At 38.0% G+C, this 12,977-nt stretch overlaps 1 protein-coding gene across 10 annotated transcripts in view; it reads right to left on the bottom strand.

The window, feature by feature from the left end:
- Positions 1 to 12,977, bottom strand: part of ABCC9 (ATP binding cassette subfamily C member 9) — a 153,512-nt gene that overhangs the window by 71,710 nt on the left and 68,825 nt on the right. For all 10 annotated transcript variants that reach the window (XM_035028090.1, XM_035028088.1, XM_035028086.1 and 7 more), the window contains 3 exons: positions 11,273 to 11,380; positions 4,066 to 4,138; positions 3,057 to 3,162 (listed from right to left, as the gene is read on the bottom strand). In XM_035028090.1, the coding sequence (XP_034883981.1) occupies positions 3,057 to 3,162; positions 4,066 to 4,138; positions 11,273 to 11,380 (287 nt within the window). The remainder of the gene's footprint in view (positions 1 to 3,056; positions 3,163 to 4,065; positions 4,139 to 11,272; positions 11,381 to 12,977) is intronic.

Below are 12,977 nucleotides of genomic sequence, written 5' to 3'. Positions count from 1 at the left end.
GACTTTGCTCATGCCAGTCTATGAGAACACATGTAAAAATAAAATTCATGCAACCAGAGATACATGCAATGGTGAAATAATGACAGCAAGGCACTTGATGCCTTATGCTAACATTTAGTTTATTGGGTTTTTTTTTTTTGAGCTTTCAACAATATCAAACATATAGTACTTCTTAGCATTTGCACATCATCAACCTATCATTTCTTTTTTTTAAATTTTTTATTAAAATATAATGTATTATTTGTTTCAGGGGTACATGTCTGTGATTCATCAGTCTTACACAATTCACAGTGCTCACCATAGTACATACCCTCCCCAATGTCCATCACGCAGCCACCCCATCCCTCCCACCCCCCTCTACTCCAGCAATCCTCAGTTTGTTTCCTGAGATTAAAAGTCTCTTATGGTTTGGGAGGGAAAAATGAAACAAGACGAAACCAGAGAGGGAGACAAACCACAATACTGATCATTTCTAAGTTAGCTTCACTCTAATAACATTTCTATGCCTTTCCTTATTGGACTAGGCACAACAACCTCTTATGGAATGAAGAGTAATTACAAATAACTCTTTAAAAGAAGGTCAGTATCTTCTGAATATTCCTGATCTGAAAATATGTTTTATCAGAGATTAAGGATACCATGGAAGAAAATTAAGTAATTCTTGTAGTTAAAGGAAAATAGAATTTGTGTTAGTTTATCGAATCTTAGAGACTTAGTTTTTAAGAGTTGTGTCTCTAAGCCAACACAAACAGTATTTGAAGAAAATCTCAGTCCTTCTGCCATTAAGAGATGGAATTACTGTCTGTGAAGGCAAGTGTTCATAAAAAGATGATTTTTAAATTATGAGGATTTTATAAATACTTAGAATTATCTTAAATCCCTTCTTACACCTTCATCCTATTGGCTTTATCTCTAAGATATAATCTTTTTTATTAGCTTTTATTATTAGGATCCATAAGAAAGATTTCTTAACCTCGGTTGAGTAACTGCATGTTTTTATCTCTAGTTTCCTTTTTGCCTAGCTTTCATGAAGCTCAGAGGGGAATCTGTGCTCCATGTTTTATAAATACACAGGACTCTAGTGCATGCATTTCTACCCATTCACGTCTCAGATTACTTAAATCTTATTTTTTTGATATCTTTATCTTTATTTTTCAAGCTTTATTATAGTATGTTATTTTACTTATTTTTAAAAAATATTTTATTTATTTATTTGAGAGAGAGAGAGAGAGAGGGAGTGGGGAGGGGGAGAGGGGCAAGAAGACTCCCCACTGAACACGGAGCCTGATGCAGAGCTCATCCCAGGACCCCGAGATCATGACCTGAGCCGGAATCAAGAGTTGGATGCCCAACCGACTGAGCCACCCAGGTGCCCCTAGATTATGTAAAATACTTTCCTAAGTAGCATATCATTTATTTATCCATTAACAAAATGATAAAGATATTAATGATAATATTGGAAGTTGATCTGGCCTAAGTGGGATCTTAAATTTAACACTAGAGATGACTAGATTAGAAGAACATCCTAGAGGTCTGAAAATAAAATCTCAAGCTTCTTCTGTCATGATTTCCCATTCTTTCTTTCTGTTTTAATGACAGTGAAACAAAGGTAAAAATAAAACCCAAATAACTTGATTATGGTTGAACACGTCACACAATATAATTTAATCAAGTAAAACCTACTTCTCAAAACCTATAAGATGGAAGGAGATAGTGACAGGGCAGACCGCCTGGTGCCTGACCTTAATGATCACCAGGAACTTGTCATGAAACAAACTGTAGGTAGCAATTATTTACCAAGCTCTCTTCTGGATATTCACTAAATAGTTTCATGTCTACTGTCTTTTCAGTTGGCCCACTAGGAATAAAATGTACACTCAACATTTCTCAGTCTCCTTCTTTTGTCCATGATACCAAATATAGGATGTTTCCTTCAAATTTCACATCCACGCATTTTCTTCTCTTTACTGGAGTTTAACATAGAGTCAATTCTAAAAATGCCTTTAAATAGTCTTTACTCACCCTTGAGACATATCTGTGTGTAAACAGTGGAGTCAGCAGCAATAGAGTTCACAATGGTGGGGTGCAAAATATGAGCAAACATCTACTGATCTAGAGCAAAGTTTCCCAACCTCGGCACAACTGAAGTTTGGGGCCAGATGATTCCTTGTTTTGTGTGGCCGGGGGAGGGGAGTCCTGTGCACTGTAAAATGTTTATCAGCAACCCTAGCCTCTACCAACAAGATCAGAAGCAGCCTATTTCCCCAGCGTGACAACCAAAAATATCTCCCCCAGGAGCAAAATCACACCTGGTTGAGAACCACTGGTCTACAATCCAATTTCTTAGATAAGCTGTAGCCAATTGCTTCATAAACTGCTTATGGGGAATCTACTAGGTAGGTCGAACTAAATAAATAGGATTAACACTTTATTACACAATTATATAATATTATGGTTCTGAGTCACTTTATTACTGCAATGTGCTTTGAAGGCCGCAAGTCAACCATTCAAATATTCAGAAGAAACCCCATGCTAGATATTTCCTTTTTCATGCCTTTACAGTGACACACCATATCACTCTGACCCACCCATATGTCTCTTACTAGATATTTCTAATGTCTACTTTAAATTGGGTGTGAAAAGAAATGGCTGATTTCTCAGTCCCTTATGAAGATTTTGGAAAATATTATTTGGTATTTCTTCACTGAACACCGAACCATTACAGTTCTGTTTGCATTTAAGCTTTCCGAATAATGTCAGTTTTCCATAACTTCTTTTAACACAGGATGAATTTTCAAATTATTTCTTTGAATGTTACCCATTTAACTTTTAACTTTACAATCCCAATCATACTAGTTTATGCTATTTTAAACCTCTGTAAGAAACTGTTTTGTAATTTTTAATTTATGACATTTAAGGTTTCTACTAAAAAGCTGTACCTATTTCTTAGGGGATCCTCAGATTCCCAACCTAGGAATCTATTGCTCTAATTTCTTCCCTTGGAAGATCATCAGATGTATGACAGAGCAATAGAAACCAATTAAAAATAGACATACTTGCTCCAGTGAACTTTGCCTTCCAGTGCCTGCATCTCACCAAGAATAGCAAGAAGAAGAGAAGACTTCCCACATCCCACTTGGCCCACAATCATGGTCAACTGACCTAGAGAAATCAAACAAAGGATAAGAACAGGAGGACATAGAATCCTCTTCGTAAAATAAACCCAAAATACATTTAGAAAGGCTGATGTTTCAAAATCAATGGCTCACATTTGGTCTCCAGCAATAAGGTATATATTTGGTATATATAACTCCTTTCTCTGATACACAAGTTTTTTTGAAAAAGGAGAGAAAAATTAAAAGATATAGGTCTTGCTTTACTGTTTCCAACTATGAGAATGGCTGACATTAATGAAGAGAGCAATGAAATAATTGCCTAAATAATCTCGATTAGTTTTAATTTTATTATTCAATTCACTCAGGAGAGGGCAGTTTTGACTCAGATTGATAATTGGGATGAAAGGGATTTAGGCTGGCATTAAGACATCTTCTCCAATTTGATACTTTGATATGCATGTAAAATAGAAAAATCCCAACTTATCTGCCATCAGGCCAGGTCAAAAATGTATTTTTATTCAATTACCTAGACATTTTAAATAAAAATTAGTGGGCATTTGAGCCTTAAATATCTTGAAAACTTTAGTTGTCTTCAGGGATAGAAAACAATTCTCTTAAATAGTCTTTCTTTAAATCCTTTCTCAAACAAAACAAAAAATCAACTACCCCATTATTTAAATGGACAAATCAGCAAACGAGCTGATAACAGCTTATTTGGGCAGTAAATAACTTGTCCAAATGTCTACACACTCCATAGTGAAAAGCAAGTCTTAGCATTTCCAGTCATTTCCACAATGATACAGTGGCTCATGAGCTACATGGTGCAAATAAACAACTATAAATAATGTTTATAATATTTAAAAAGTCTTTTTTTTTGTTAAGATCAATTATCTTGGAAATCCAGGGTTGTGATAATTAACAATTAAAAAATGAGTAACAAATGACTTACCTGTTGGAATTCGAATATCTATATTTGATAATGTAGCTAAACCACTGCCCCATGAAAAGTAACCATTTGTGACCTAGAAAAGAAGAACATATAAATTAAATTATAAAATTATATATATATATTTGGTGTTATAGAATAATTCCAATTAAAATACGTTTTCTATTTAGAGCACTGAAAGACTTTCAGTATAAGGTAGAACACACAGTGGTGAAATTCTAATTTAGAGTTCTAGCTATTGAGGGGTATAAATGAAGAACAAAAAAGAATGGAAGTGAAAGGAGGGTCTTTGAATTAGTGATATTATGAATAAGCTAAAAATTACAATTTTCTCTGAAAATTCGGGATTACTAGATCATTTACATGTGAGCATTCTTAAAAAGCAATCATCCCAAATATTTTTTAATGTAACCCCAACACTGATTACTTTTCCAGTGCTAGGCAATTCCCAGCATCCTGGTGATGCAATGTATAGAGTGGAAATAATGACAAATTATTCCAACAAAATGATTCTGTTACCAGGAGGAAGGTTTTGTAATAAAGGAATTTCCTGAACTGTGTGGATTAATCTCTATTCAATGAAGTTAAAACAAAGAGTAAAAGGAAGAGTGGAATAAAACACAGAAATGAGGTAACATATACTGGTGGGATAAACCTCAACAACCAGCAAAGATCACAAGACCTATAGTCATCCAAAGCAATCTATTTAACAGGCATGAGGTGGACTTGATAGTTTTAATAGTTACAAAAATGGGAAACAAAAGAGGTACAACAGAACCAAAGGACGGAAGTTGCTTGAAAAGACAAGGTTGCAATTTTCCACATAGGTTTTCTCTAACTTGTAGAATGTAGCTCATTTAGTAATATCCGTCACATAGATGTACATGAAATTAGCCCCAGGAGGAGGGTGGCATGGAAGGGCTGCATTACTGATTGCTTTACATATATTTGCTGAGCACCCACTCTTTGTGAGGTGCTTTGTATCGATGTGGGCTACAAAAAAGGTGTAATACCTCCTGCCTACTTGCTTGGAGCTTGGAGCCAGTTGAGTAAATAGACCATGGACAGGAGCAAGTACAGTACAAGACAGTATGGGCTAAGTAACAAATAGAGGGGACAGGCAAATAAGGGTAACAAAAAGAAAACCATTCACAGTTGAGAAAGAAAACCATTTATGTCTGAGATGGGGCTTAAAATTTTTTTGGAAGAAGAAGTCTTTCAGCTAGTTTGGAAAATATATTGAATTACAATGAAGGCATTTGGGGGTAAAGACCTACAATACAAATAGGCACAGGATCAGAAAACTATGAAACATGTGGGAAATAATGACTAGAGCTGGCTGGGTTAGAGGTTTAAGATACTGTGGCTAACTGATAAATGACGCTCCAAAAATTTAAACAGCCTGAGGATCCTGTTTCTCTGAGGCTCAAGGAGCTGCAAATATAACTGGGTTTGGAAGTGGGCCAGCGTGGAACTGAGAAAGGCCCTCCCCGATAATCTTGTGTTTTCAACGAACTGAGAGTGAGGCTTGTTGGCAGAGAGAAAAAGTCAAATGGGACATGGAAGGAGGTGAGAAGACAGTGCTGAAAGCTGAAGAGCCACAGGAGGCTGAGGAAACTAATGCTGACGGGAGGCACGTAAAGGATTGCCAGGAACTACTGAGGGGCATCAGAGCGGGGAGATCCTAAATGTGTGGCTCTGCCAACCGTCCATTGTGTCATTTCCTCTATAGTGCTCGGTAGCCTCTTCTAGGAGTGTCAAAAGCACGAAGTTGGATTGGTTACAGAAAGTGCTAAAGGACTGAGGGAAAAAGAAGTGGCTCAAGTTGCTGGAGGTCTCGATAAGGTTAAAAAGCAATGTCAGCAGTGGTGAGGCCTGAGAGAGCTGGAAGTAGGGTTCTGGGGTCAGTGACTGCCTGACACAATAGAGTTTAAGATTTTGGAGGAGAGCAGTTCCCAGTGGTGGCCAGGTATGACCACAGGCAAGGTAGTAGAAATGGAGTGAGAGCAGAGTAAGAGATTTCTGGGCTGGGATACTAAAGAGTTGTGCACTTGGAAGTTTAAACCACATCCATGCAAGGCACCAAGTAAGCTAGGGAGATGGACAGGGAAACAGGTCCACAAAGGTAGAAAATGCCAAAACTTCACAAAGGTGTGAGAGTTGAAAAGATGGTCTGAAAGCAGCAGGGAAGGAGCTAGAAGAATGCAGTGTCGCTACACAGAAGTAAAAGAGGGGACAACCTCCGTTCAAGAAGGATGATGGAAGAGGGTCCAAGTTAGTCTCTCCTGCGGCAACCTGCACTTCCACTCCCTCCTGCCTTTTACAAAATAGTCTCATGTCTCCACCAGGGTTAAAATCCTAGGTTTACCTAAATATTTGTTTGACCTTGGAAAATCAGGCAACATATACATCTTTGCAAAGGTCCATAAAAGGGTAAGTACAAAAATGAACATCATAGCATGGTTTGTGATAGAAGGAAGATGGAGGCAAAGCCAGTGTCCATTCCTAGCGGATAAGGAAAATACAGTGATGTATACTACAGAACAGAGTAGTGTTGTAAGAAGGAGCAAACCATCATGAAAACATTTCAGGAGACTGAAAGCACATAGATGCTTTTTACATATTTTACAAGGATATGAGTATGTTTAGGCACATATATTGAGCACATTAGAGCTTGTACCATAATGGCAGGGGAGTGGTACAGAACAGGAGTGGGGATCATGGATAAGGGGAAAGAATGTATTAAAAGTAAAGGAAGGGGGTGCCTGGGTGGCTCAGTCAGTTAAGCATCTGCCTTCGGCTCTGATCATGATCCCAGGGTCCTGGGATCGAGCCCTGCATCGGGCTCCCTGCTCCACAGGGAGCCTGCTTCTCCCTCTTCCTCTGCCTGCTGCTCCCCCTGCTTGTACTCTCTCTCTCACTGTCAAATAAATAAATAAAATCTTTAAGAAAAAAAGTAAAGGAAGGAACTAGACAGATGCAAGTTACCTACTGCATGACCCATTTATATAAAATATCCAGAACAGATAAATCCGTAAAGACAGAAAGCAGATTGGTGGTTGCCAGTGGTAAGAAATAGGGGTAAATGGGGGGTGACTGCTTAATGGGTATGGGATTTCCCTTTGGGATGATAAAAATATTTTGCAATGGGAGAGAGGTGGTGGTTGCCCAATATCGTGAATGTACTAAATGTCACTGAATTGTTCGCTTTAAAACAGTTAATTTTATGCTATGTGAATTTTACTTCAATTAAATAATTTTTTAAGAATTTAAAGGCAGGACATTACACAAACCATCGTCCATTTCCTCCTGCTGAAAATAAGCAAAAATAAGGAAAAGTGCTGAATAAACTGTAGTTTGTAAAGAAGTTCATTAAAACAAGGAGTAAGGAAATACCAAGTCCAAGTGTAAAGAAAAGGGGACAAATTCAGAGCTTTAAGACCTGAGGCACACTAAGCCTCGTTCCCACAAAGGGGACAAGAATAGCGAAGATATTTCAGAAGAAAAGCAATAACATAGGGGCGCCTGGGTGGCTCAGTCGTTAAGCGTCTGCCTTCGGCTCAGGTCATGATCCCAGGGTCCTGGGATCGAGCCCCGCATCGGGCTCCCTGCTCGGCGGGAAGCCTGCTTCTCCCTCTCCCGTTCCCCCTGCTTGTGTTCCCTCTCTCACTGTGTCTCTCTCTGTCAAATAAAAAAAATCTTTAAAAAAAAAAAAAAAAAAGGTTGATGCTGGGCGCCTGGGTGGCTCAGCCGTTTAGCGTCTGCCTTCGGCTCAGGTCATGATCCCAGGGCCCTGGGATCGAGCCCCGCATCGGGCTCCCTGCTCTGCAGGAAGCCTGCTTCTCCCTCTCCCACTCCCCCTGCTTGTGTTCCCTCGCTCGCTGTGTCTCTCTCTGTCAAAATAAATAAATAAAATCTTTAAAAAAAAAAAAAGAAAAGAAAAACAATAACATATAAGAACTTGTCCTAAAATATGTCAGTGTTTATTAGAAAGTTATAATGATCATAACAGTGGAATCTGGGTGAGAGAAACCAATGAAAAAAAATAATAGAGGCCAGCAATCAGTCTAGACATATAAAGATCCTTGAAGTGTGTATGAGACTACACTGAATGTCAGTGGGGACAATGACCGATATGAGGAACTGGAACAACCGGATGTCATATAAAAAATTAAATCAGAGTTTACAGACTCACTACTAAGTGTAGTAAAATTACTGCCACTAAATTTACTACTGCTAAATTTCAACCAAAATTGTTTGTTACTGATTTCCCTTCTACATCACATCCCTACTTCATACCAAACACAAAGATGGATCCGAGGTTGATTCAAGAATTAAAAGTGAAAGGTATAGCTTCAAAGATTTTAGAAGCTAATATAAATCATCTTCATGACCTCTGGCAGGGAAAGTTTTCTTAAATGAGACAAAAACCCCAAAGCATCAGCCATAAGGAAAAGTTATATAAACCAGACTACACTAAAATTAACAACTTCTGATACGATAAAGCCAAGCTCTAAATGGAAGAAGAGTTCTGTAACATATAACTGCCAAAACAGCTAAAGTATAAAGTATAAAGAAGTAGTACCCAGAATTTTTTAAAGGTAGAGGGAACAAATAAGCTGGCAAGTCACAAAAGAGGAAATCAAAATCCACCTGGCCAATGTATACGTGAAAAGATGCTCAACCTCAGTAGAAATCAGAAAAGTAAATAAAAGTAAATAAAAAGCACAAGATACAATGGCACCTCCTCATAATACACACTTTGGCAAAATATTGGAAGCACTGGTGAAGATGCAGGGCAACCAGAACTCTCAGTCCCCATTGGTGAAAGTGTAAATTGGCACAACCACTTGGGGAAACAATTTTCCATTATCTGGGAAATGAGGATGCACAGACCCCGTGACTTGGCAATTGTTCACAATAGCCCCAAATGGAAAAATAACCAAAAGCCCATCAAAAGTAGAACAGACAAATAAATTTTGGCACATTCATACATTGAAATGTTACACAGTAATGAGAATGAATGAAGTACGTCTTCACATGATGATCCGGATTAACTAGACATACATAATAAGCAAAAGAAACAAAACACACGCACACACAAGCACACGTTTAAACTTAAAACAACTAAAATATGTTTTTAGGGAGGCATGCATAGCAGGGGTAACCAAGGAAATGATGACGATAAAATTCAGGGTGGCAATTGTTTCTTGGAGAGATAGGAGAGGGAACAGCAAATGTGTGCATTGGGAGGAACTTCGGAGGGAACCGGTGATGTTCTTTACTTGCTGGTTGCATAGGGGTTCACTTTTTCATTTAATGGTACATACATATTTTATGTACTTTTCTGGAGGCATGTTCTATTTCACAATAAAAAAAAGATTTCAAAAAGACAAATGAGTTATTACCAACTTGAGAATTTCCACCATGAATAAAAACTTAAAGGCTTGATGGTGGGCCTGAAACTGCAGTGCCCATTGCTAAGCAGTTTTTCGAGTTTTTTGTTTTTTGCTTTTTTTTGCGTGTGTTCTTTTTGGTGCATGAAAGGTCAACTTTAGAAAAACAAATGATAGCCTCTTTTTTTTACATTCAAAATAAAAACAAATTTAGTAAGTCACATGGAAAAGATGTATTTTTAGACTTTCACTATATTGAATAGAAAATGTCAATTAAAAAAAAACTGATCCTGTTTCTGTAGTCATGCATATATTACTTGTTATGTGGGCATAATTGGAAGTAAGAAGCACAGAAGGCCCTTCCTACTCTCTCATTCCAGACTTTGTCATAGCCTAGTACTTCATACCCTATCTACACATTATAATTGTTAGGGAACTACTAGAACTATTGTTTTCAATGATGCCTGAATCATATTCATAAACACACACACACACACTTAAAGCTTTCTGGGAGGTTCTAATGTACAGCCAAGATTAAGAATCACTAAAGCTCCTGGGGCGCCTGGATGGTTCAGTCAGTTATGGGTCTGCCATCTACTCAGGTCATGATCCCAGGGTTTAAGGATCGGATCGAGTCCTACGTCAAGCTCCTTGCTCCACAGGGAGCCTGCTTCTCCCTCTCCCCCCGCTTGCGGCTCCCCCTGCTTATGCTCTCTTTCTCTCTCTGTCAAATAAATAAATAAAATCTTTACAAAAATTTTTTTTTTAAATCACTAAAGCTCTTTAAAATTCACGTGACATATTTTATCCTCAAAACAATAATGCTAAAATGGCATCCCCACCACAAGATGGGCAAACCATAGCTCAGAGAGGCAAAGTGATTTGCCCAAAAGTCACACATCAAATCGATGGCAGAGTTTGAACTAACATTCACTTATTCCATCCAACCACACATTTGCTCCAACTGCTAAGTGCCTACTGTGGGACAAGTATTGTGTCAGGCAATACAGAGAGAGAGAAGATCTAAATGTAGCCCTCGGCTCTATGATACTCCGCGTGGAGGCTCCCTCACTCTCTGACCGGCCTGGGCAGCACAGGGAGTTGGTTAGCCCAGCAGTCGACAGTTTTCTAAAAGGGCTAATTTCCAGGACTCTGGCTGCACTGATGTCTAAAAGCCGTTGACTGCTCGGGCATCGGTTCCTGCACACCACTGACCCCTCTTTGGACCCACTATCAATCCTTGTCTTGTTATCCCCTGGTGGCCTGTTCTACCTAAGCACACTTGCTGGGAAAGTACAAAAGGCTGTTTGAAATGAAATTGGATCAAAGGCACTACTGGGAACCAGGCGGGTGCGGGGGGGCCCATGGGTGGGGGGGCGGGGGGGCCGCGGTCGGGGGGAGGGAATGCATGCAACACTGGCCTAAGCCTCTCCTGGTTGAAGACAACTACTATCTAATTTATTTCCTTAAAACCTGGATTTATAATATTGGTGTTCTCTATAAATCAATTTACTAGGTAGAGGAATGTAAGAGTATGAAAGGAAGTACGTTGGAGACTAGCTTCTAACGCAGATTCCGAAGAAGGGTTCATGTTCCCATTACTAAAACAGAATTGCTGGAGCAAGAAATGTGGTCAGGAGGCAAAGCAGAGCTGGCGATGAAACTCATCAGAACACTTCTGAAAATGTTATGAGGATTGGTGATCACAGTAAAGAGACTTAAAAGACCCGATTTAGGACACTTTTACAGAACGTCACCATAAAAGAGTAACATAAATGTTTCTAGCCATGCAAGAATCCGGGAAATAAAACAACCTTTATTGCAATATCTTCGGTCTCTACAGGACGTAGACGCTGGGTGGATTGCTCACAGCTGTCCAGGTGATATCTTCCAGGCTGCTTCCTGTTTATAGTTTTCGGCTGCTGCATTCCAAATGGAAAAAAACACAAGTTGAAGCTTTATGAAAAAAAAAAAAAGATGTTTTACTGAACATTAACTCATATTGTTACTTCTCCACTTGAAATTCCAAGAAAAAGAAAGAAGCAAAGTGAATGTGATATTTTAATTCTTTCGATGGCTTCTCCAAAAAAAAAAAAAAAAAAGCAAATAATAACAAAAAGCCTTAAGCTATCATTTTAAACCTAATTCACAAGCCTTTTAAGAAAAATGAAAATACAAAGATGTGGTACTTGCAACAGATGGAATTGAAAGTGCAGAGCCCCAAACTAGGTTTTGGATATTCCTCCTATAGCTCTCCCGATAAATATACTCAGGCAGTAAAAAACAGCACGTATGTCAAAAGACAAGCAGACTAACTCAGATTAAACTAGAATCTACTTGCGAAGCCACTGAGCTTGTAAATGTTCCAACAGTACATTTTGATCACCCTTTGAATCGTGAGGATTTTGAATCTCACACATTCACAGAACTCAGATTGGGCTACACATCACCCAAGGATCCACTGTGGAGTGAGAAAAAGCATAAGGATATCAGATTTTCTTTGGTCCAAATATGTATATATATTATTTCATAAGTATATAAACATATAATGCTGATGTAAGTATAATAAAATGATCTAGTCTTTCTCAAATGTTATAGCATTGTTCCTGGTCAAAGGACTAAAGCATCCATTATAAAGAGGATGTTAGCTGAAGTTTGACAGTTTTCTCATACTTAAAAGGAACTTAAGTTAGGTCATAGAAATAGAAATTTGTTATTCTCTAAATTTGACTTCAATGTCATGCAGTAGAGACAGATGACTAAAGAGAAGGTAGAAAATTCAGCTCTGTAAACCTCTAATATAGAAAAATTCATAATCTCGAAATTTGTGCAAGGAATCTAGTGAACAAGTGTTTCAACAAAAATAATTATCTGTCTTACTTAAATACCTTATAGATTTTATGAAGGCTAAGTAATAATATACTTTAAAACTGTTAAATTACCTATAAAAGCAAAGTATTCTAGAACTGTGAAACTTTTTTTTTCTTTTGGCCTGGAATTGCAGGTTTAGCTTTTTGAAAAATCCACTGAATTCTACTATGGGAATTAGAAATGTACTCAAATAATCAGTAATTTAATCCAAACAAGATATTGCTTTTCCAAATTCCATCAATTGTTATATCAACAGAACACCAAATTATCAAATAGTACATTGCTAGGCTACGTGCAAATAAATACACAGATTAAAAAGGTGCTGAGAAGAACTAGCAGTGGTTCTGTCGCATAGAAAATATTGAATGCATTTTAACTTTAAAAAAAAATAGAGAGAGTGTTCCTGAAATTTTAGTTCTGTTTTTCTTTTCACAATGTCACAGATGACCCTGGAAGTATGTTGCATGAGATGTGGAAAGTCGGTATCCTTCAAGCTAAGTGTATCTTCCTCACAAGATGGGTCTATGTCTTTACATAAATCCTCTGTCTTCTAGAGTCTTTAATTCTATAGTACTATTGCCCCAGAGGTCTAAAAGGAATGACGTCATGTTCTTCACAAAACTAATAAGAGGGTTGGAGAAGGAGATG

Source organism: Mirounga leonina, unplaced genomic scaffold (genome assembly GCF_011800145.1).
Source record: "Mirounga leonina isolate KUSES-001 unplaced genomic scaffold, KU_Mleo_1.0 Mir_201, whole genome shotgun sequence".
In the NCBI taxonomy this organism is placed as follows: domain Eukaryota; kingdom Metazoa; phylum Chordata; class Mammalia; order Carnivora; family Phocidae; genus Mirounga; species Mirounga leonina.
Note: the sequence above shows the minus strand (reverse complement) of the source record. Positions and strands in the feature narration are given on the sequence as shown.